This window comes from Suncus etruscus, chromosome 11, assembly GCF_024139225.1.
Source record: "Suncus etruscus isolate mSunEtr1 chromosome 11, mSunEtr1.pri.cur, whole genome shotgun sequence".
Taxonomy (NCBI): domain Eukaryota; kingdom Metazoa; phylum Chordata; class Mammalia; order Eulipotyphla; family Soricidae; genus Suncus; species Suncus etruscus.
In genome coordinates this window covers 68,668,019-68,693,331 of record NC_064858.1, presented here as the reverse complement: position 1 = coordinate 68,693,331, position 25,313 = coordinate 68,668,019, and the positions used below count along the sequence as shown (strand labels likewise).

The 25,313-nt window shown below is 38.5% G+C and overlaps 1 protein-coding gene across 1 annotated transcript in view; it reads left to right on the top strand.

The window, feature by feature from the left end:
• The window catches only part of ACSS3 (acyl-CoA synthetase short chain family member 3), a 238,668-nt gene that overhangs the window by 46,289 nt on the left and 167,066 nt on the right, over positions 1-25,313 (top strand). The window contains exon 2 of the mRNA XM_049783383.1: positions 8,007-8,151. Within this exon, the coding sequence (XP_049639340.1) occupies positions 8,007-8,151 (145 nt within the window). The remainder of the gene's footprint in view (positions 1-8,006; positions 8,152-25,313) is intronic.

Sequence of the window (25,313 nt, the reverse complement as noted above, 5' to 3'; positions counted from 1 at the left end):
TGCTTACAAGCCATTTAGTATCATGTACCATATTAACAAAAGTAAATATGCAGAAAATATATTTCAACAAGATTCAGTTTTCATTTATTATTTAAAAATTAACACAACAAGGATAGAGTATGTTTTATTCCCATAATTGTATTTTACTTTTCATTTTTTGATATAAATAATGAGCACTTTCTAGTTATATCTTGGACGTTGTGGGTATTTTATCATGAATATAGTTTATTTTTTCTCTTTGTTTTTGTTTTTTAGACCACACAACTTGATGCACAGATTACATAGATATGCAGATATGTGTGTATGAATGCAGAGGTATAAACATAGGTACATACAAATACAAGTAAACTTAAAAATGAGATCTGGTGAAAGGCTATATATGTCCAACGTAGATCTAAGATCAAACTCCTAGGAAAAGAGAAGTTTTCTTCTACAAGGTTTATTGTTTTTTTGTAGAACCCCTTTAATTTAATTTAATTTTTAATTTAATTTTAATTTTTTGCGAAGGTAAAAAAGGTTTTATTGGAAGGTACTGAAAGAGGAGAGAGATAAGATAGGGAGAGGGTAAGGTACTCAAGAGAGAAAACAAGGGTTTCTCCAAAGGTAGAGAGAGTACATAACCAAGTACATAGAGAAAATGCTGATAATATTGCAGTAACTAAGATTAAACAAGTTGAGTTGTTTTCCCATCTCATTTGCCCCTGAATAGAGTCTGCATCCTCTTATTTAACTAATACCCCTTAAATTTTAAGAACTTGTTTTAATATGCCAAAATGGATTTAGATTAAAACTTTAATATATATGAGGGTAGAATGGAATATGCTATAAAGAGAAACAACTATCAAATCTCCGTGGTTTACTGATTATATCTCTCCCATAGCTTCATTTATGTTGAAGTATCTGAAAAATTTGCTCTACTCATCCATTTACATTCAACAATATCGGTTCATAGTGTAGTCAGCATTTGAAAATAACTTAACTTTGTGATCATCTTTGTGATGAGAAAAGGTGGTAAGTACATTGAAGAACTTCTAAATTACTTTGGATATTATATATGAGTCACAGCAAAATACAAGGTCATGTCTGATTTTGGATGAGAAGGAATGTACAGCCTTTCATGTGTTTAGAATAATGGCAGCTGAAGTTGTAGTAGATACAGGAGTGAGAATTATACTGACCTGGATTTCTTTAACTAACACATGTATTATAATTTTAGAAATTTAGTGGAGAAAATGGCATCTGCTTATTGCTTTAAGGTTCATTTTCATGATTGTTAGTAATGTTTTACATAAATTTTCTTACTAGCTGTTATCATCCTCCTCTAAGTAGCATGCTGTGTTGTTAAGTTGTAGGAACGATTTGGCTCTTGTAGTTGCAAATCTTTTTCCTTCAAATTTGTATTTAATTTATGCCTTTATCAGACTAGGTTTTATGTTTGTTTTTATTTGTATGTACCTATGCTTATACCTCTGCATACATCTACATGTCTGTGTTATCTGTGCATCAAGCTGTATAGTATAAAAACAAAAACAAAAAAGAACAAATGCACTCTATTTTTATGATAAAATACCCACAATGTCTAAGGTACAACTAGAAAGTGCCCATTACATCAAATAATGATATATTGAAGGGAAGAAAAGCCCTTTAATTTGTGAACTGGAGAGATAGTACAGTGGGTAAGGAACTAATTTTTTGACTTATCATAATATATTTACTTAAGCACTATGTTTATAAGCATATTTGTGGTTGGATTTCAATTAAAGAAGAGAACACCCCCCTTTACCAGGGCAGCATTCCCATGACCAGTGCCCTCCATATCCCTTCTCCCCTGCCCCCGCCTGTATTCAAGACAGGCATTATCTCCCTCATTACCATTGTCATGATTGTTAGTGTAGTTATTTCTCTAACTGCACTCACCACTATTTCTGTTATGTTTCAGACCATAGGCTGGTCAAGCCAGCCCTCATCTTTATTGTCTCTGTGATTTGCACATGTGAAGGAAATCCTGAAAATTAACATGTGCAAATTAAGGACTAGGAAGAAAGGGAAGGATAAGGAAGACTAAATTGGGGAAAATAAAGTTAGGAAAAAAGGAACTATATACAAAATATGCAAAACAGGCAGACACAGAACAAGACATACACATACAGACTTTACAAAAAATATGGCCATAACACTCATTCATACCAAAAAATATTTGTTGGAAAGGACCCAAAATAGAGCAAAAGAAAAAAATTCAGCTGAATCAACTAAAAGCGCTTTAAAATGTAATAGCTGGTAAACTGTTCAGATAAATCATTTCTTTTTTTTTTTTTTTTTTTTTGGGCCACACCCGACGTTGCTCAGGGGTTACTCCTGGCTGTCTGCTCAGAAATAGCTCCTGGCAGGCACGGGGGACCATATGGGACACTGGGATTTGAACCAACCACCTTTGGTCCTGGATCTGCTGTTTGCAGGGCAAACACCGCTGTGCTATCTCTATGGGCCCACAGATGAATCATTTCAAATTAAAAAAAAAGTTTTTTTAATGGCAGAGCAGAGCAGATCTGAAAGAGAATTTCATGCATAATACAAACATGGAAAACTCCTATAAGTGTACAACAGTATATATACAAAGTTATTGTATAACAGTAACTCTATGATAGTCAATAATAGACGAGAAGCACTGTGAAGAAAGTCCACCTAAAAAGTATCATTATGTCAGCATTATGAATTCATCTCAATATTAAAACCTAAATTGAGGGAAATAAAGCAATAATGTTAGAATAAAAAGAGTGAAAGTCGTTAAATGAGTATACCTAAAAAGAAAAACAACATTAATATAATGAGAAATTTTTCTTTCAGGTGAACCTTGAGTAAATTAAGTTGTAAGATTTCATGATTAACTGTGACCTAGAGCAATAATGAAATTAAGACATAAATCCACCATACAAGGGAACACATTGGGGTTCAATCATTGTCAATCCTAGTCATTGATCATACCTGTGGAAAGAATTATAGAGCATTAATAGCAACCGATAAGGAAGTGGAATGATTATCTGGTGTTCATTGTAGATCTCTAAGAAGTATAAAACAGGATGTATGTTGCTGTGTATTTCACCAATATATTAGGGACTTTTTTGATCTTCTTGTCATTGAAATTGATCCAATGTTGTCTTGCAACAATTTTACAGTATGAATCATAGTGTCCATAGTGAACTTTATTATAATGGTTTGACACTGATGATAAGTTTTATTTCTTAATCTTGCTTTTATTCTCTGAAGTGAATTCTACTAAATTGAGGTCTTCTATAGGAAAATCCACATATGTGTGCAATTTTTTTTATTTGGTTGCCATCAAAAGCAAAACGTTTCAAGTGTATTATTAGTACTGGTGGCAGTTTCCATAAATATGTTTTCTTTGAAAAATACCTTCTAGTGTTGCAGTTGTTGCACTGAACTTTGTTGTCATCCCTTAAATCTTCTTCTTTAAAAAATTCAGATAGGCATTCCTGTAATGTACATTTATCTGTAGATGTGACAGCCAGAGACAAATGAACAAATGTCTCATAAACCTCAGACTTTTGGTGGCATGTGAGACACTGTAGTATATATTTGAATTGTCCTTGAAAGAGATCATAAATAATAGATTTGTGAGCCTTTTGGTGTTCTGGACTAAATTGTTCATAATTTTCATTTTACATAAAATGTATAGTTTTATCTGTCATTAGATTTACATTAAGCAAATCCTGATGTAGTCACTCTATTAGAAACATCAGTAGTTCATGTGGATCCTGCTGATTGTGTCCAGCAAACTGGTCATTAAGTAAACCAATTGTTACTTTGAAGCTTTCAGTGTTAATATATCTATGAAATCCATTTCCCATGGTTTTGATGAGCCGACCAAATTCTTTGGCTAATTTACCTTCATGCCCCATTGTATTTTTCCTGTTAATATCCTTTTTATATTGATCCTGATGAAAATACTGAGTCAAGTCTGAAATATTATACAAGCATTGCAATATTGAGTTCATGTAGCAAGACATAATAATGTCTTATACCCGGTAACCTTGGAGGTTACTCCTGGCTGTGCACTCAGAAATCGCTCCAGGCTTAGGTGGACCATATGGGATGCTGGGGGGTTGAATGACAGTTTGTTTTAGGCTAGCATGAGCAAGGCTTACCACTTGTGCCATTGCTCTGGTCCCAGTCTTTTATTTTTCTTAAATCCCATAGATGATTGAAACTATTCTGTGTCTATCTCACACCCTCTAACTTAAATCACTTAGCATAATAATTTCCATGTCCATCCATGTATAGGAAAATTTCATGACTTAATTTCTCCTGATGGCTGCATACTATTCCATTATGTACATATAACAGTTTCTTCAGCCCCTAACCTGTTCTTAGGCATCTGGATCATTTCCAGATTCTGGCTATTTCAAATAGCATTGCAATGAATATAGGTGTGCAGAAGGAATATTTCTGTGTGTATGTGTGTGATTTTGTGTTCCTAGGGTATATCCCTTGGAGTGGTAGAGCTGTATTATATGAAAGCTCAATTTCCAATAAAGGCTGAACAAAAAAAGAATTCCCAGTAGAAGTGAATGAGAGTTCCTTTCTTTCCAAATCCCTCCAGCACTGACTGTTCTTATTCTTTGTGATGTGTGCCAGTCTCTGTGGCATGAAATGGTACATCATTGTTGTTTTGATTTGCATCTCCCTGATGATTGGTGATGTGTAGCACTTTTCATATGCCTTTTGGTCATTTGTATTTGGTCATTCTTTGAGTAATTGTTTATTTCTACTCCCCATTTTTTAATTGGGGTTAGATTTGTTTTCTTGTTCAGTTTTGTCAGTATCTTGTATATCTTAGATATTTGCCCTTTATCTGATGGGTATTGGATGAATAGTTTTTCCTATTCTGTGAGTGGCCTTTGTCTTGCACATGGCCATCACAGGTTTGATTTCAAGCACCCCATATCGTCCCCCAAGTACCGCCAGGAATGACTTTGAGCTCAGATCCAGGAGTAGGCTCTGATAGCTTGCATATCCCAAAAATTGAAAGAAAAAAAAAGCAAGATAAATGTCCTCCTGTGGGTTTTGCATGATACTAGAGAGTAGGATGAATGTCAGACATTCAACTGCCAAATTTCATTGTAAGTAATAAACTACACAAAGCTGGGGCCAGAGAGATAGCATGGAGGTGGGACATTTGCCTTGCATGCAGAAGGACTTTATATCGCTCAAATTCCAGACATATATTTAGTATTTATCAACTCAGTCGAATGTTCTTCTGGGCAAATTTTTCCAAACATATAAAGTGACTATTTGTACTCAAATTTCATTGTAAGTAATAAACTACACAAAGCTGGGGCCAGAGAGATAGCATGTAGGTAGGGAGTTTGCCCTGAATGCAGAAGGATGGTGGTTTGAATACCGGCATCCCATATGGTCCCCGAGCCTGCCAGGAGTAACTCCTGAGTGCTGCCGGGTGTGAGCCCCCCTCCCAAAAAATAACTTACACAAAGCTGTCATTTTTGAAGAGTGAGAAATATTTTGGTAGTGCATGTGAAAAACACATATTTATTTTTGGGGGGATGTAAAACATATTAGGTTTAGTGAAATTAGTCAAACACATAGGCCATATAATTTTACGTAGTGAAATGTAACACAATAACAATAAAATAACAGTAAGTCATTAGACCATAAGACCAAAATTGTGGTTAACAAAATAAAAGGGTTACTACAGATGAGTAAATTGCTTAAAAGGAATCATATGCAATAAGAGATAGAATTAGATTTTGTTGTGTATGCAAAAGAACATATAGAGAAATCTATTTCAGGTATTCACATCTGAAACATATAATATAATAAAATGTTATTTCAATAACTTTTTGTTTTGAGCAACATCCAAAGATGATCAGAGTTCATCCTGATGTGTGTTGGGGCCATGTGGTATGCCAAGGATCAGACCCAGGTTGGTTGTATGCAAGGCAAATGCTCTAGCCACTGCATTATCTCTTTGGCCCTCTATGCAACTAAATTTAATATGTTAAATTTCTCCAAAATATCAATTATTATGTTGATGATGCTGGTATTTCCTATTGACTGGTATATCTTGCTCACTAATTCATCAAAATATTTTTGATATTTATTGTTATTGAATTTTTGGCATCTTCATGAAGTTTTTTAAGTTCCTTGAATGGAAACTAAACTAACTCTAGAAGGAGTGAAAACAATGCTTTAACATTTTTAGAAGTCAGAGTATAAAGAGTTTAGAACATTTGCTTTACATATGACCAACCTGGGTTTTATTCCAGGCACTGAATAGGGTCCCTTGTGTCCTACCAATAATGACTCCTGAATACAGAGCCAGGAGTATTCTCTAAACACTGTAGGGGGTAGTCCCCCAACAAAAGGAATATAGACATCTACTACTTGAGTTGACATTGGTCTAAGACTTATAGGTTTATAGGGTAGTCTTTTGTGTGGTATAATTAAAAATTCCTCAGATTTATTATTGATTTACATTATTCATTTGTGCAATGAAGTGTTTTATTTCACAATTTATTTATTTATTTTATTGTTGTTAATTTTTATTGTGACCAAAGTGAATTACAGATCTTTCACAGTAATATTTTAGGCACATAGTGGCATTGAATCCGTGGCATTTCCACCACCAGTGCTGTCTTCCCTCCACCCCTGTTCCCAGCCTGCATCCCCTATCCCCTTTCTTTGTCCCCACCCCAGGCAATTAGTATAAGTGGTCCCCTCTGTGTCTAACTTGTTGTAGATTGGGTATTGATTTTGTTGTCATTGGCTTTGGATTTAGTGTTTAATCTGATCACTTTTTTTTTATTTCTACTCAGTGTTCATACAACTATTTGGTCTTGGTACCATCCATTTTTCCCTCTCATTTTATGAAGCAGAACAAGATGATTCAAATATGTGGTTCTGTTTGAGGGAAAGAAAAAAGTCTAAAAACAAACAAACAAAAGAACGGAAGGAATCTATTTAGAGGGTTATACAGATCAATTTAAGAGCAAAAAGGGAAAAAGGAAGAAAAACATAACAAAAAGACAAAAAATACAAAAAAAAAGAACAGACAAGAAAACAAAAAACAAAACAAAACTAAAATAACAAGAAAAAAGCAGACATCAACAACAACAACAAAACCCTACAAAGCACCACTGCAATACAGACAACAATCAAACAATAATCACGAGCCCAAAATAAAAAGAAAAAAAAATTTGCTTTTTTTTTTTTTTGCATAGGCACAGTAAATATTGGGGAGATTAGAAAGGGAATTCCCTTGGCTTAGGTACAAGGTTTCTTTGCCCTTGAAGCATACTATCATGGGAATAACTACAGGCTTCATACATGCTCTTTTACTCTCCTGTAGGTCTTTTTGTGGTGTCTGGAAACTTTTCGCTCAGTCGAAAAACTCATATTTATTAAAATAGAAGTGCTGGGTCCGGAGAGATAGAACAGCGGCATTTGCCTTGCAAGCAGCCAATCCAGGACCAAAGGTGGTTGGTTCGAATCCCGGTGTTCCATATGGTTCCCTGTGCCTGCCAGGAGCTATTTCTGAGCAGACAGCCAGGAGTAACCCCTGAGCACCGCCGGGTGTGACCCAAAAAAATCCAAAAAAAAAAAAAAAGTGTTGCTTTTGTACTATCTTCAGTAGTTTTTTTTGTTTGGTTGGTTTTTTGTTTGTTTTTATGGTCACACCCAGCAGCGCTCAGGTGTTACTCTTGGCTCTAAGCTCAGAAATCATTCCTGGCAGGCTCAGGGGACCATATGGGATGCAGGTATTTAAGTCACCGTCCTTCTTCATGCAGGGCAAACTCCCTGCCTCCATGCTATCTCTCAGGCCCCTCAGTAGCTTTCTTACAGCCAATATTGCTTTTGCGAATATGACTGGGGAGACATTCATGGGAATTTGAGCAAGCTAGACATGTCAGATCCAGGTAGCAATCTATTTCAGGACCTCATTCACTTTTCACTTGCTGACTATTTTTCAGGTTTGTTGAAGGAATGCTTAATATCTGTTACAATGCCATTGATCGTCACATTGAAAATGGGAATGGAGATAAGATTGCCATCATTTATGACAGTCCTGTTACAAATACTAAAGCAACGATTACTTACAAAGAAGTTCTGGAACAGGTAAGCTCGCTCTCTGATTTAGCTATGCAGAAATTACTTAATCCCATAGACAATCTATCATTTTCTTACGTTTTTTATTTGGGGAAGGCACATACTGCAGTGCTCAAGGCATATTCCTTGCTTACTCAGGAGACTATATAAGATGCTAGGGATCAATCCTGGTTGGCTGCATGCAAGGCAAGTGCCCTCCCTGCTCTAGCCCAACCTTTCATTTCCTTAACTCACTGTCATTTCCTTTTGGTGCACTTTGGAAATGAACAGTTTGTTATTTTTGTTTAGAGTTTTAACTAAATCACTCTAGCTGTTCATTTCTTATTGTCTTTACAATATTTTACAATGCATGGTTAGGCAATCTCTAAACAGTATTCAAGCTCTATGTGAGTCGTTTTCCATCAACATTGTCATCTTAAGTACTAGCTCTTACTGAAGCAAATTGCTAATCCCTTCATGGTTACCACATTTTGTACTTGGATCATCAACTAAAGTGCCACCAGAATTTTCTTCCTAAGTACCAACTTAATTCTCAATGCCACTAAAAATATTTTTCATAAAATTCAGCAATGTTCAGAGAATAAAATGTTTATGCAGTTGATGTAGAAGACAGTTTGTAATGTGATCACAACATCTCTCCAACATTTTCTTTCTGAAAAATTTCTCCTAATTTTTTTTTCTCTCTCCAATATCTCTTTCTCTTTTTCTAAGCAAGAATGTGCTGTCATGCCATTAGGAAAAATGAAGTCATGAAATTTGCTTATACATGGATGTAGATGGAGATAATTAAGTTGAGTGAAAAGTCAGATAGAGGGATAGATATAAAATAATCTCACTCATCTGTGGGGTATAAAGAAAATAAAAGACTGCGGGATGATATCCAGAAAAAGTAGAGATAAGGATTAGCAGGATTAGTCCATGGTAAGAAGCTTGTCACAACGAGCGAAGAGTGCAGTTAGAGTAGAGAAGGATCTACTATGAAGGTGATAGTTGGAACTTATCACTTTGGATAAGAACTGAGTACTGAAAGAGGGTAAAGTGACATGCATGTTACCCCTCATTAACAGTAGTGCAAACCACAGTAAAAAATAAGAAATATGAGAGAAGAGAGTGAACAGTAAAATGCTTGAATGCCTACCCCAGAAACACATGGGAGTGGTGGTGGGTGGCAGGGATAGGGCACTAAGGGGTGAGGTGAGAGGAAAACTGTTGACATTAGTGGCAAGAAATGTACACTGATGAAGATTGTTACACATTGTATGACTGTAACTCAATCATGAACAAACTATCTAAAAAAAAAACTATTATAAACAACCTTATACCCATGGTGTTTAAATAAAAATAAGATGTGCTGTCATTCCTTAGGCACTTTTGAATATTAAAAAATTATTATCGGGGCCAGAGCGATCGATTGCATGGTGGTGGTACATTTGCCTTGCATGTGGTTGAACTGGGACGCTCCCAGGTTTGTTCTCCTGCATCCATGTGGTTCCCTGAGCTTGTTATGAACGATTTATAAGCGCAGAGCCAGGAGTAACTCCTGAATGCTGCCAAATGTGACCCAAAATAAAAACAAATAAAAAATTTAAAAAGTAAAAATATTATTGAGGTAACATGGTTAATATTTTTATGTTTGAGATACAAGGATAGTGTCATTTTGCCACCATTAAAGTGCTCCACCCCTTCTCAGAGTCCTGAAGTTACTTTAATTCTGCTACCTCTGACCCTTCATGGTTCATGCTCAAAATTTTCTCTTATTTGCTCTTTTCTAACTTTCCCATCTTTCTTATTTATTTGTTTGTTTGTTTTAGTTTGTTTGTTTTGTATCACACTTGGGAATGTTCAGGGTTATCCTGCCTCTAAATTCAGGGATCAGTCCTGGCAGTGATTGGGGCACCATATGGTGTCTGCGGAATGAACCTGGGTCAGTTGCATTCAAGGCAAACACCTTATCCACTGTGATAAGAGAGATAAAAGATAAGAGAAAGAGAAAGAAACACGGTTGGTTCTTGGGATGGCCTTACCCAACATGTGGACTTTATATTATTTTTATTTTTAAATAACACATTTTGATGACTTGCACCTTTATTTTATTTTATTATTAGATAAAAACAGGGAGGAATTTCATGGGCAATGCTATTGATAATGCACAGCAAAAAAGTGACTTTGTACTTTTTATTTTTTTTTTTTTGAATTCATGGTATTTAATTTTTTTTTTCATATTTTTTTTATTTAAACACCTTGATTACATACATGATTGTGTTTGGGTTTCAGTCATAAAAGGAACACCACCCATCACCAGTGCAACATTCCCATCACCCAAGTCCCAAATCTCCCTCCTCCCCACCCAACACCTGCCTGTACCCTAAACAGGCTCTACATTTCCTACATACATTCTCAATATTAGGACAGTTCAAAATGTAGTTATTTCTCTAACTAAACTCATCACTCTTTGTGGTGAGCTTCCTGAGGTGAGCTGGAACTTCCAGCTCTTTTCTCTTTTGTGTCTGAAAATTATTATTACAAGGGTGTCTTTCATTTTTCTTAAAACCTATAGATGAGTGAGACCATTCTGCGTTTTTCTCTCTCTCTCTGACTTATTTCACTCAGCATAATAGATTCCATGTACATCCATGTATAGGAAAATTTCATGACTTCATCTCTCCTGACAGCTGCATAATATTCCATTGTGTATATGTACCACAGTTTCTTTAGCCATTCGTCTGTTGAAGGGCATCTTGGTTGTTTCCAGAGTCTTGCTATGGTAAATAGAGCTGCAATGAATATAGGTGTAAGGAAGGGGTTTTTGTATTGTATTTTTGTGTTCCTAGGGTATATTCCTAGGAGTGGTATAGCTGGATCGTATGGGAGCTCGATTTCCAGTTTTTGGAGGAATCTCCATATCGCTTTCCATAAAGGTTGAACTAGACAGCATTCCCACCAGCAGTGGATAAGAGTTCCTTTCTCTCCACATCCCCGCCAACACTGTTTATTCTCATTCTTTGTGATGTGTGCCATTCTCTGGGGTGTGAGGTGGTATCTCATCGTTGTTTTGATTTGCATCTCCCTGATGATTAGTGATGTGGAACATTTTTTCATGTGTCTTTTGGCCATGCGTATTTCTTCTTTGTCAAAGTGTCTGTTCATTTCTTCTCCCCATTTTTTGATGGGGTTAGATGTTTTTTTCTTGTAAAGTTCTGTCAGTGCCTTGTATATTTTGGAGATTAGCCCCTTATCTGATGGGTATTGGGTGAATAGTTTCTCCCACTCAGTGGGTGGCTCTTGTATCCTGGGCACTATTTCCTTTGAGGTGCAGAAGCTTCTCAGCTTAATATATTCCCATCTGTTAATCTCTGCTTTCACATGCTTGGAGAGTGCAGTTTCCTCCTTGAAGATGCCTGTAATGTCCTGTAGTGTTTTGCCTATGTGCTGTTCTATATATCTTATGGTTTGGGGGCTGATATCGAGGTCTTTAATCCATTTGGATTTTACCTTCGTACATGATGTTAGCTGGGGGTCTAAGTTTAATTTTTTGCAAGTGGCTATCCAATTGTGCCAACACCACTTGTTGAAGAGGCTTTCCCTGCTCCATTTAGGATTTCCTGCTCCTTTATCAAAAATTAGATGGTTGTATCTCTGGGGAACATTTTCTGAGTATTCAAGCCTATTCCACTGATCTGAGGACCTATCCTTATTCCAATACCATGCTGTTTTGATAACTGTTGCTTTGTAGTACAGTTTAAAGTTGGGAAAAGTAATTCCTCCCATATTCTTTTTCCCAATGATTGCTTTAGCTATTCGAGGGTGTTTATTGTTCCAAATGAATTTCAAAAGTGTCTGATCCACTTCTTTGAAGAATGTCATGGGTATCTTTAGAGGGATGGCATTAAATCTGTATAATGCCTTGGGGAGTATTGACATTTTGATGATGTTAATCCTGCCAATCCATGAGCAGGGTATGTGTTTCCATTTCCGTGTGTCCTCTCTTATTTCTTGGAGCAGAGTTTTATAGTTTTCTTTGTATAGGTCCTTCACATATTTAGTCAAGTTGATTCCAAGATATTTGAGTTTGTGTGGTACTATTGTGAATGGGGTTGTTTTCTTAATGTCCATTTCATCCTTATTACTATTGGTATATAGAAAGGCCATTGATTTTTGTGTGTTAATTTTGTAGCCTGCCACCTTGCTATATGAGTCTATTGTTTCTAGAAGCTTTTTGATAGAGTCTTTAGGGTTTTCTAAGTAGAGTATCATGTCATCTGCAAACAGTGAGAGCTTGACTTCTTCCTTTCCTATCTGGATTCCCTTGATATCCTTTTCTTGCCTAATCGCTATAGCAAGTACTTCCAGTGCTATGTTGAATAGGAGTGGTGAGAGAGGACAGCCTTGTCTTGTGCCAGAATTTAGAGGGAAGGCTTTTAGTTTTTCTCCATTGAGGATAATGTTTGCCACTGGCTTGTGGTAGATGGCCTTCACTATATTGAGAAAGGTTCCCTCCATTCCCATCTTGCTGAGAGTTTTGATCAAGAATGGGTGTTGGACCTTATCAAATGCTTTCTCTGCATCTATTGATATGATCGTGTGGTTTTTATTTTTCTTGTTATTGATGTTGTGTATTATGTTGATAGATTTACGGATGTTAAACCAGCCTTGCATTCCTGGGATGAAACCTACTTGATCGTAGTGGATGATCTTCTTAACGAGGCATTGAATCCTATTTGCCAGGATTTTGTTGAGGATCTTTGCATCTGCATTCATCAGTGATATTGATCTGTAATTTTCTTTTTTGGTAGCGTCTCTGTCTGGTTTAGGTATCAAGGTGATGTTGGCTTCATAAAAGCTATTTGGAAGTGTTTCTGTTTGTTCAATTTCATGAGAGAGTCTTGCCAAGATTGGCAGTAGTTCCTCTTGGAAAGTTTGATAGAATTCATTAGTGAATCCATCTGGACCTGGGCTTTTGTTTTTCGGCAGACATTTGATTACTGTTTTAATTTCATCAATGGTGATGGGGGTGTTTAGATATGCTACATCCTCTTCCTTCAACCGTGGAAGATTATAAGAGTCCAAGAATTTATCCATTTCTTCCAGGTTCTCATTTTTAGTGGCGTAGAGTTTTTCAAAGTAGTTTCTGATTACCCTTTGAATCTCTGTCATATCAGTAGTGATCTCTCCTTTTTCATTCCTGATACGAGTTATCAAGTTTCTCTCTCTCTCTTTCTTTGTTAGGTTTGCCAGTGGTCTATCAATCTTGTTTATTTTTTCAAAGAACCAACTTCTGCTTTCGTTGATCTTTCGGATTGTTTTTTGAGTTTCCACTTCGTTGATTTCTGCTCTCAGCTTTGTTATTTCCTTCTGTCTTCCTATTCTTGGGTCCTTTTGTTGAGCATTTTCTAGTTCTATTAGCTGTGTCATTAAGCTACTCAGGTAAGCTCCTTCTTCCTTCCTGATGTGTGCTTGCAAAGCTATAAATTTCCCTCTCAGTACTGCTTTTGCTGTGTCCCATAAGTTCTGAGAGTTTGTGTCTTGATTGTCATTTGTTTCCAGGAACCTTTTTATTTCCTCCTTGATTTCATCTCGGACCCACTGGTTATTGAGCATGAGGCTGTTTAACTTCCAGGTGTTAAAGTGTTTCTTCTGAGTCCCTTTGGAGTTCACAAATAATTTCAGAGCCTTGTGGTCAGCGAAGGTAGTCTGAAAAATTTCTATCCTCTTGATCTTATGGAGGTATGTTTTATGTGCCAGCATGTAGTCTATCCTGGAGAATGTCCCATGTACATTGGAGAAGAATGTGTATCCAGGTTTCTGGGGATGGAGTGTCCTATATATATCCACTAGGCCTCTTTCTTCCATTTCTCTCCTCAGGTCTAGTATATTTTTGTTGGGTTTCAGTCTGGTTGACCTGTCCAGTGTTGACAAAGCCGTGTTAAGGTCCCCCACAATTATTGTGTTGTTGTTGATATTATTTTTCAGATTTGTCAACAGTTGTATTAAATATTTTGCTGGCCCCTCATTCGGTGCATATATGTTTAGGAGAGTGAATTCTTCCTGCTCTACGTACCCCTTGATTAATATAAAATGTCCGTCTTTGTCCCTTACAACCTTCCTGAGTATAAAGTTTGCATTATCTGATATTAGTATGGCCACTCCAGCTTTTTTATGGGTGTTGTTTGCTTGGATAACTTTTCTCCAGCCTTTTATTTTGAGTCTATGTTTGTTCTGACTATTCAGGTGCGTTTCTTGTAGGCAGCAGAAGGTTGGATTGAGTTTTTTGATCCATTTAACCACTCTGTGTCTCTTAACTGGTGCATTTAGTCCATTGACGTTGAGAGAAAGAATTGTCCTGGGATTTAACGCCATCTTTATTTCAAAATTTGGTGTGTCTTTTGGGTAGTCTTGTCTTAGATTAGGTCTTTCAGTTTTTCTCTTAAGACTGGTTTTGTGTCTGTGAAGTTTCTGAGCTGTTTTTTGTCTGTGAAACCATGTATTCTTCCATCAAAACGGAAAGTGAGTTTTGCTGGGTATAGTATTCTGGGTGAAGCATTCATTTCATTCAGTCTTGTCACAATATCCCACCACTGCTTTCTGGCATTGAGCGTTTCTGGTGACAGGTCTTCTGTAAATCTCAGGGAAGCTTGCTTGAACATGATTTCCCCTTTTGATCTTGCTGTTTTCAGAATTCTGTCTCTATCTGTGGGATTTGTCATTGTGACTAGGATGTGTCTTGGGGTGGTTTTTCTGGGGTCTCTTTTGGTTGGTACTCTTCGGGCATGCAGGATTTGATCACATATATTCTTTAGCTCTGGAAGTTTCTCTTTAATGATGTTCTTGACCATTGATTCTTCCTGGAAATTTTCTTCCTGGGTCTCTGGGACTCCAATGATTCTTAAGTTGTTTCTGTTGATCTTATCATAGACTTCTATTTTCGTCTGTTCCCATTCTTTGACTAATTTTTCCATTGTCTGCTCATTTGCTTTAAGTTTTTTGTCCAATCTCTCCTGCTGTATGGAATTGTTATGTATCTCATCTTCCACAGCACCAAGTCTATTCTCAGCTTCTGATACCCTGTCCCAGAGCTTATCCATTTTGTCATTCACTTCGTTTACTGACTTTTTCAGTCCTGTTAGTTGACATGTTATTTCAGTTTGGAGTTTTGTCATTTCTGCCTTCATATTTTCTTGGTTCTTATTAGTGTTCTGTTCAACTCGATCCATGGTTTCTTGGAGTCTGTTGAGCACTTTCCATATTGCTAGTCTAAAGTCCTTATCTGAGAGGTTGATTAGTTGTTCAGTCATTATCTGGTCCTCAGAATTGTCATCTTCATTCTCTATGTCTGATGCTGGCCTGTGTTGTTTCCCCATTGTCACACTTGTATTGTGGGTTTTTCTACGTGTTGTGGTGGTATTCATTGTCTATATGATGTAGGCAGCACACTCCTCTGGCTCCTCCCTTTCTGGATGGGCTGACTTGCCTCTAAGGGAGGGGAGTCCTCTGTGGATGAAGCCTCACACTGGGTCAAATCTTAGGCCCGAGCATGCAACAGAGAAGACAGTCCAGAGAGAAATGTTTCCTTCTGTGATATAGCGCCGTTCTTAGTGTGATTTTTCCTTCTTGTTGCAATGGAGTTCTTTCCTTAGAAAGAGTGCACGGCCGCGTAGCGAAGCGGAGCGGCCGTGCTCCTCTGAGTCTCTTTTTGCCCCACTCGCAAGAGTTTCACGCAAGAGGACAGTAGACAGACATAGACAGGTCACACTCACAGTCTTTCACAACTGAGACCCACTGGGCCGGTGTACTTTCGCGGATTTTCCCCGCCTGGTGTCACACACAGGGAGCCAGCTTTTGCAAAGGTTAGCCGGTTTTTATGCTCTGAAGTCCCTCCCTGAAAATGGCGTCTGGGCGAGCGAGGTTTCTGGAGGCTCTTTTTGCCCCACTCGCAAGAGTTTCACGCAAGAGGACAGTAGACAGACATAGACAGGTCACACTCACAGTCTTTCACAACTGAGACCCACTGGGCCGGTGTACTTTCGCGGATTTTCCCCGCCTGGTGTCACACACAGGGAGCCAGCTTTTGCAAAGGTTAGCCGGTTTTTATGCTCTGAAGTCCCTCCCTGAAAATGGCGTCTGGGCGAGCGAGGTTTCTGGAGGCTCTTTTTGCCCCACTCGCAAGAGTTTCACGCAAGAGGACAGTAGACAGACATAGACAGGTCACACTCACAGTCTTTCACAGCTGAGCCCCACTGGGCCGGTGTACTTTCGCGGATTTTCCCCGCCTGGTGTCACACACAGGGAGCCAGCTTTTGCAAAGGTTAGCCGGTTTTTATGCTCTGAAGTCCCTCCCTGAAAATGGCGTCTGGGCGAGCGAGGTTTCTGGAGGCTCTTTTTGCCCCACTCGCAAGAGTTTCACGCAAGAGGACAGTAGACAGACATAGACAGGTCACACTCACAGTCTTTCACAGCTGAGCCCCACTGGGCCGGTGTACTTTTGTGGATTTTCCCCGCCTGGTGTCACACACAGGGAGCCAGCTTTTGCAAAGGTTAGCCGGTTTTTATGCTCTGAAGTCCCTCCCTGAAAATGGCGTCTGGGCGAGCGAGGTTTCTGGAGGCTCTTTTTGCCCCACTCGCAAGAGTTTCACGCAAGAGGACAGTAGACAGACATAGACAGGTCACACTCACAGTCTTTCACAGCTGAGCCCCACTGGGCCGGTGTACTTTCGCGGATTTTCCCCGCCTGGTGTCACACACAGGGAGCCAGCTTTTGCAGAGGTTAGCCGGTTTTTATGCTCTGAAGTCCCTCCCTGAAAATGGCGTCTGGGCGAGCGAGGTTTCTGGAGGCTCTTTTTGCCCCACTCGCAAGAGTTTCACGCAAGAGGACAGTAGACAGACATAGACAGGTGACACTCACAGTCTTTCACAGCTGAGCCCCACTGGGCCGGTGTACTTTCGCGGATTTTCCCCGCCTGGTGTCACACACAGGGAGCCAGCTTTTGCAAAGGTTAGCCGGTTCGACTTTGTACTTTTTAAAATCTCCACAAATTCACTCCTTCTGGGTTTTTCTGGTTAGGTAAACTTTGATGAAGTCAGTTTGCATTTTTTTCTTAGTGTGCCTTCTGACTTTTGACCAAATGCCCCCATAGCTCGAAGGATATAAAGGTTTTCTGAATTCTGATTCAGAATTCTAGTGTTTCCCAAACTGTCTTCTTTTATGCTAATCTGATGATTCCCCCTATCTTTTGCAGAGAGCCTCGTTCAAGATTGACCTTTCATTTAAGAAACATTTATTTAATATGACAAATCCTTTTTCTGGATGGTTCCTGAACCCCTTCTCTAGCTATTACAGGGCATGATAAAACCATGAACCAAAAATTATGATTATAATAGGTCATCTGATGTTTTCTGGAAATACAGAAGATAGCAGTTGGGCTTAGTAGGATTGGGGATGCTTTTTGTTAGAGAGTTAATGACTAAATTTAACCTAATGTGGGGAAGGAGGGAGGTGTAGTTTTGCAAAGAGAAGCAATATAGGCAGAGACAGAGAGGACAGAAAAAACCCAGGACTAACAGTATAGCACAGGGCAGGAAGACAAGGCCTGTGGGAGCCAGATGTGGAGAAGTCAGGGTGCCACATTACATATCTGCATTTTTCTGAGGGATGTAAATCTAGGTTCGACCCAATGGAACAAACCCTCTGCGGTTTCCAGTCCTCTATATTCCATGTTCTGTGTGTTACTCCACTGCTCTCTTGTCCTTTACTAAAAACACTGTTCAGTACTGAACATGCTGTTCAAGTCAACTCTTCCCTTATGTTCAATACCTTGGAACTCTCTGACTTTCTGCTTGAAATGGTTTTTCTTCCAGGTATCTATTGGTGCTTGATTCCTGCATCTTATTTTCTCAGAAAATCTCCCCTTGCTATAACTTAGATATTTCTCTCCATAACCTTCTGTTCTTTCCCCTTTTTGCTTTCTCTTTAATCATCTGGCCGTTTGTTAGCTGATTTCTGCTTCTAGAGTGTAAGCTCTGTGAGGAAAGTGAATTTTGTTTACTCACAGAATAGCACCTGGTGAATAATATTCTTTAGTCAAATTTATCATTCGTCATGCATTATTGAGAAAAGAATAAATAAAAGGCCACTTAAAATTTAAGTAGTTCTAGCTTTCTTAATTGTGAAACTTCTGATCTTCACATTGTGTTGGTAGATGAATTAGACCTTCCCAAGTCATTTTTTCCCTTTGTTTTCTTTTTTTGGGGGGCCAAACATGGTGATACACAGGGGTTACTCCTGGCTCTAAACTCAGGAATCAGGCATGACAGTGCTTAGGGGAACATACGAGATGCCAGGAATTGAATATGGGTTGACTGCAGGTAACCTGTTGTACTATCACTAAGACCTCTAAATAATATTTTACTTATTACAGTCTTTAAAACATTTTAGCTTATTGAGGCTGGAGTGGTGGTGCAAGCAGTAAGGCTTTTAGAGGCCTTGCCTGCATTAACCTAGGACAGACCATGGTTTGATTCCCAAGCATTCTATATGGTCCCCCAAGCCAGAAGCAATTTCTGAGCACAGAGCCAGGAGGAACCCCTAAGCGTCACTGGGTGTGGCCTAAAAACCAAAAAAAAAAAAAAAGTTAAAAAAAAGTTTAGCTTATATACATTTGGCTTTCATTGTCCAAGACGAGTTTTTCTTTCCTTGTACATATTCAGCTTAGAATCTGCTCTTCTGGAGACATTTATGTGCTTACTCTGTATATGTGTATGTGCATAGTGGTTGTGTGTGTGGGCATGGAGTGGGTGTTTTAATTTTTCCTGTTAAATCTTGTTAAGTCATTCGAGCAGATTTTAATGAAATGAAGGGTGAAGGGGTTTATGTGTATAAGTTAAATGTAGTATAGTATCCTACTTTTTTAAAATAATTTTTTTTATTTTGATCAAAGTGGATTACAAATCTTTCACAGTAATGTTTTAGGTACATAGTGATATTGAATCAGGGGATTTCCCACTACCAGTATTGTCCTCCCTCCACCCCTGTTCCCAGCATATACCCCATATCCCCTGTTGTGTTAAATAAATAACGATGGGGCTGGATGGTGATGGATGGAGGCCTTTGTGCTTAGGCCCCAGCCACGTGGCTTCATCCCCCATGCAGCCGGCGGGTCCCAGGCCCAGGTGATCAGCGTAAACAGACTCACTCACAGGCAGGCTTCAGGAAGCATTAACTTTATTTAGGCCCTAGCCACCACGTGTGTGTGGCCTATCTCATAACCTTTTAAGCACAAGTTGTTCTTGGCCCTGCATCTAAACTCCTTTCAGCCATCTTCCCTTTGGGCTCCATGCTGGTCCAAGACCAAAACACAGAGGCCCCAAAGCCAGCGAGCTCTGCAGGGCCAAAAGGGCAAAGACCCTTAATCCCCTGGCTTCCGGGTTTATCTACCTATTCCAAGACCCCTCCCAGGAATGGGCCGGGTCTTGCAGGTAAGGTCACACCTATTATCCGGTTCCCAAGACCCCTCCCAGAAATGGGTGGGTCTCAGATAGGTACCCTACAATCCCCCTCTTTCACACACCCCCAGCTGCTAATATAGGTGGTCTGCTCTGTGTCTAGTATGTTGTAAATTGGGTATCTATTCTGTTGTCCTTGGCTTTGGATATCGTGCTTAATTTTGATCCTTTTTTTATTTCTACTTAATGTTCATATGACTTTTTGGTCTTGTTACCCTCCATTATTTCCCTCTCCATTTGTGGGGCAAAACTAGATGATTCAAGTGGTGTGGTTATGTTTGAAGGAAAGAGAAACAAATATAATAGAAATAATAAAAAAAATAAAATGGAACAAAAATTAAACAAGCAAAAAAATGAGAGGAGTTCTTCTAGAGCAGGGGTCTCAAACTCGCGGCCCACGCCCTCCGTACAACATTTTGTGGCCCTGCCCTAGAGGAATCTTTGTTTTGTTTTGTTTTAGTTGTTTGGGTCACACACCCCAATGTTCAAGGCTTACTACTGACTTTGCACTCAAGGATCACCCTGACTTTGCCTCCAGTGGCCCCCAGGTAAATTGAGTTTGAGACCCCTGTTCTAGAGGATATATTTATCAGTTTAAGAGCAGGGAGGGAGAAGGAAAATACAATACAAAAAGAAAATAAATAGATAAATAAAATAAAAGATAAAAATAATCAAACAAAAAAAACTCGAAAGGCACCAGGACAATATAGGCAGTAGCCATACCATAACCAGGATCCTGAAATAAAAACAAAACAAAACACAAAGGAGAAAAAAAGGCAGCAACAAACAACACTAACACAACAAAAAAACTTTTTTTGATTTGTGTTTCTCAGTTTTTTCTTTTTTCTTTTTTTTTTTTTCTTGCATAAGCACAGTAAATATTGGGGAGATTAGAAAGGGAATTCCCTTGGCCTAAGAGATACAGGGTTTCTCTGCCCTTGAAGTATACCATCATGGGAATAAATACTGGCTCCATACATGCTTTTTTTACTCGCCCCTAGGTCCTTCTCCTAGGTGTCTAGGTGTCTGCTCTGTCGTGAGTGATAAAATCATGCCTCTGTAGCTAGAGATCTTGATATTTGCACAGGTCAAAGGACAGAGCCTAGGATGAAGTCTTTACGGTTCTCGGAGTTGTGATCCATCATCGTTGTTTTAATCAGTCTTCTGTAATTGGTGGTCTTGGTTTTTGCCCCAATCCTTGGACGAAGCCTAAGATTGATTCTTTCATTATGTTTCCCGATGATCTGTTCGGTTTTAGTTGTTTCAGTCAGACCTCTGGAATTAGAGATCTTGGTTGTTGTACATGTCATAGGCCAGGACCTAGGCTATGGTCCTTTTTATTGGTCCCAGGATGAGTTATGCCCAGTCATGTTTATCAGAGTTAGTTTTCTGTGGATAGCGAACTTGGCTTTTGTACAAATCAAAGGATGACCTGTCTTTTCTGAATTCATCTTATTGGTAGGAGGTGAGGTAAGACTACTGTCTTAGACCAAGTTGTTGCCATTTCCTCATTGTCAGGATGTCATCTCAAAACCTGCATATGCTGGTGTCAGAGCAGTATTAGGAATGTCTCAGAGGGAGATTGGTTCCTGGAGCTGTGGCAGAGAGCTATATCGGTTATATGTCTGAGATCTCAGGTTTGGGGTTGGACGGTCGCTTCCATTCACCTGGAGTCTAAGTTGGGTCCACATGACATAGTACAGTATCCTACTTTAAGTTTATTTTTTTCAGCTCAAATTAAATTTTGAATTTTCCTCTAGGTAGAAAAAATGGTTTTTTTTACATAGTATATTTTATAATCTTTAGTAAGCTTATTCAATAAGTGAGAATATAATCCTCAAGAATATTTAAGTAATTTTTATAAATGTGTATGTATAGAAAAGTGATATAACCTAATTGGATTGAATTCATAGAGAAAATGTCTGTTTTATTTAATAATTTTTTCATATGCAATTGTGACTTCAGTTAATTATAATTCTGTAGTAATTTCAAAGAAAATATTTTTTTAAATTAAGGGCCATGTCCTTCCTTTCAACCTCTGCCCTTTCTGACACTTTTTACTTCCAACTATGAATTTTACTTCTTCAAAAATGTGTTCAGGGTCTAAAATGATCTGTTAACCCTTTCCATGTCATATCTGCTTCATTTTGCTTTCACAAAGCAAAATCCTAAAACACAAAAGTTAATAGAACAGGCAGAAAATCAGCCCTGCAGTGGCTGGCTGAAAAGAAAAGACATGATAGTGCATATGATTCACTTCCTTAAATGCCCAAACCTTCTGAATAAGTCAATGAATATTCATCTCTTTTTATCTCTTATAAAGCATGTCTCTGTACCAGAAATTACCTTTCCTGTTCTTCAAAGACAGGCGAATGATGTTGTTTAGGAGAAGGGACTTGCACTGGTTCATTTTGTTTCTTTCCTAACATGCTTTACTTTTAAATACTTATTGAACGTAAACTGCATTAAGGTTAGTGCACAGAGCATAAGCATAAATCCTGTTAGATATTTATAAACAGAACAAGCCCATGTGATCTAATAGAAGATGAAATATTATTGATTTCCCAGAAACTCTTATAATTGCTCTCTGTGAGATGAAACTAACAGCCCTAAAAAAGGCATTTCTCCAACTTATTTCCTAACTTTGTCTTTTGATATGTAAAAGCCCAACTGGATTACAAGACATTCCACCACCCTTGTGGATTTGGTGCTGGATAATAAAGAGAGTAGTTTTGGCTTGGGGGGATTGATGTTCAGAGAGAGCACATGACAGAGAGGCCATGAGGCAAAAAGTAGGCTGACTCCAATAAATCTTTTCCTACCCTGCTTCATTAGACCCATCTGTCTAAGGGGTTAGAAAAATGGCATGTGGAGTGATCCCACCACTCATGGATATTTTTATTTACAACTTTCTTTAGGACATTCTTTCCTTGTCCTCAGGGATTGTATCCAGACATCTAAACACCATTCCTTGCAAGGTTTACCCAATTTTGAACTGTATATAAATTGAATCATACACTGGTATTTTGAATCAACTTTTTTATACAATTTTTTTATAAGATTCACTTTCAGAAATTAAAAAATGCTTATTTTGGAAAATGATTAATTTGGGCTATTAAAAATAATGCCACTCTGTTTGTTTACAGAATTTGTGGACGCTATCAGAGCATTTGGTTTGGGGTGTGCTCAGTTTATGGTTTATATGTATATATTCAGCTTCAATAGATAGAGGCAAACTCTATTTTAGAATCATTATACTAATTTTTCTTCCAGCTTGTGGAATATGTGAATTTCCAGTTTTCAAAAAAATCAAAAAATAAAATAGGGATGGACAGGAGAGAAGATACATTGGGTAGGACACTTTCATGTGGTCAACCTGAATATGGTCTCTTTATCCCAAATGGTTTCCCAAGCCTGCCAGGAGTGATTCCTGAGGGCAGTGGGAAAGTGACCACATTGAATACTGCCAGGTGTGGTTCATAAAAGAGAAAGAGAGGGAAGGGAAAGGGAGGAGAGGGAAGGGAAGGGAGGAGAAGGGAAAATGTGCTCAGGGAAGGATGGGAAGGAAGGAATCAATGAAGAAAGGAATTAAGGAAAGGAGGAAGGAAAGGAAGGAAGGAATTAAGGAAAGAAGGAAGGAATTAAGGAAAGAAGGAAGGAAAGGAAGGAATTAAGGGAGGAGAGAGGGAAGGGAGGAGAAAGGGAGGTAGGAAGGAAGGAAAGAAGGAAGAAATCAAAGAAAAAAGAATAAGGAAGGAGGGGGAGAGAAAGAAGGAGGGAGGAAAGAATGTAGAAAAAAGAGAAAGAATGACAATGTTTTACTCATGTGGAGGTGGGGTGCTTGGTTTCCTGAGATTTTATACAGCCTTTTTTTAATATAATTTTTGTTTTGACCATATTGGCTTACATATCTTTCACAGTAGTATTTTAGGTACATACATGAATCAGGGGAATTCCCACACCAGATTTGCCCTCCCTCCACCCCCGTTTCCATCCTGCATCCTATATCCCCCACCCTCACCACCCGGGCTGCTAGAATAAGTGGTTCCCTCTGTGTCTAGCTTACTACTTAGTGATCTGGTTGATCCTGGTTCCCCCCCCTCCTTATTTCCCCCTCTGTTTGAGAAGCGGAACTAGATAAAGTTATGTGGTTTTGTTTGAAGAAAGAAAAAGCAATAAAGTGGGGTAAAAATCAAATAAACTGAAAATGGGTGTAGTCCTTGTAGAGGCTCTCAACCTCAGTTTGAGAGAGGTCAGGAAAAAAGGAATTGAAATATCACAACAATCCAAGAAGAAATATCAAATAAAATATCCAGTGAGCACTACAGCACTAATGGCAAGCACCACTTAATAGTCTCAGTCCTGAGATAAAACCGTGCTGGAGCACAAAAAGAAAGAGAAAGATAAAATAACATAAAGTTAGATTGGGGACATCACCTTCAGTATCTACACCAAAACAAAGAAGTCAAGAAAGATAAAAATAAAAAATATAATTAAATAAATAAATGAAAAAGATTATTTTGTGCCCCCCCCCGTTTTTGTCCCGCATAGGCATAGTAAATATTGGGGGGCATTAGAGAGGGAATTTCCTTGGCCTAGGAGATACAGGGTCCTTCCACCCTTGAAGTATAGTGTCATGGGATTGACTGTAGACTCCTTGTCTGTTCATTTACTCTCCCCTCCATGCTTTTGTGGTGTATGGAAGACTTCTGCTTCATCATGGGTGATAAAATAAGACCTCTGTATCTAGAGATCTTAGTAGCTGCACAGGTCAAGGAGTGGAGCTTATGATGAAGACTTTCTTTGTGGTTCTAGGAGTTTTGTTCCTTCTGTGTCGTTTTAATCCGTCTTCTGTAGTTGGTGGTCATGGTCATTGCACTGCTCCTAGGATGGAGCCTGGGATAGAGTCTTTCGTTACATTTCCAGAAGACCTGTTCAGTTGCGATTGTCTCAGTCAGATCTCTGGCATTAGAGATCTTGTTTGTTGTACAGGTCGTAGACCAAAACATCGGCTAGAGCTTTGTTGTTGGTCCCAGGATGCTTACTGTCCAGTCATGGTTGTAATGACCAGTCATCTGTAGATAGCGATCTTGTCTTTTGCATAGATCAAAGGGTGACGTGTCTTCTGATTTTGTCTTATCGTTGGCTGATGAGGTAGGACAACCTGCTCTTAGATCAAGTTGTTCTTATTTCTCGTTCTCAGGTTATCAATTTAGAACTGGCACATGTTGGTGTCAGAGCAGTATTAAGGTGCCCCGGAAGGGATTTGGTTCCTGGAGCTGTTGTGGAGAACTGTGTCGTTTCTCTGTCTGGGATCCAGGAATCAAGGCTGGACGGTCAGTGTCTAATTCCCTGGGGTCTAAGTTGGATCCACATGACATGTGATCAAGGTGGGAGATGCCCCTGTGTTTTATACAGCTTTTTTCCTCTTCATTTTTATATTGGATTGTTACCATTTTAGCAAGATTTGAGGAAACCCTTCTCAAAATTAAAAAGGAATTGACTTCCTTATTAGGGTCTTCGAATTTTAAGGAAAAAAATGAAGATCTTTTTTAGCAATTTGAAAACTGAAAGGACTCTTTGTCCTATATAAAAAAAAGAATTTTATAATTTTATAATTTCTAAGTCCTTACTGGGAGGAAAATTGGATGCAAGTGTCTTCCAATAAATCACCT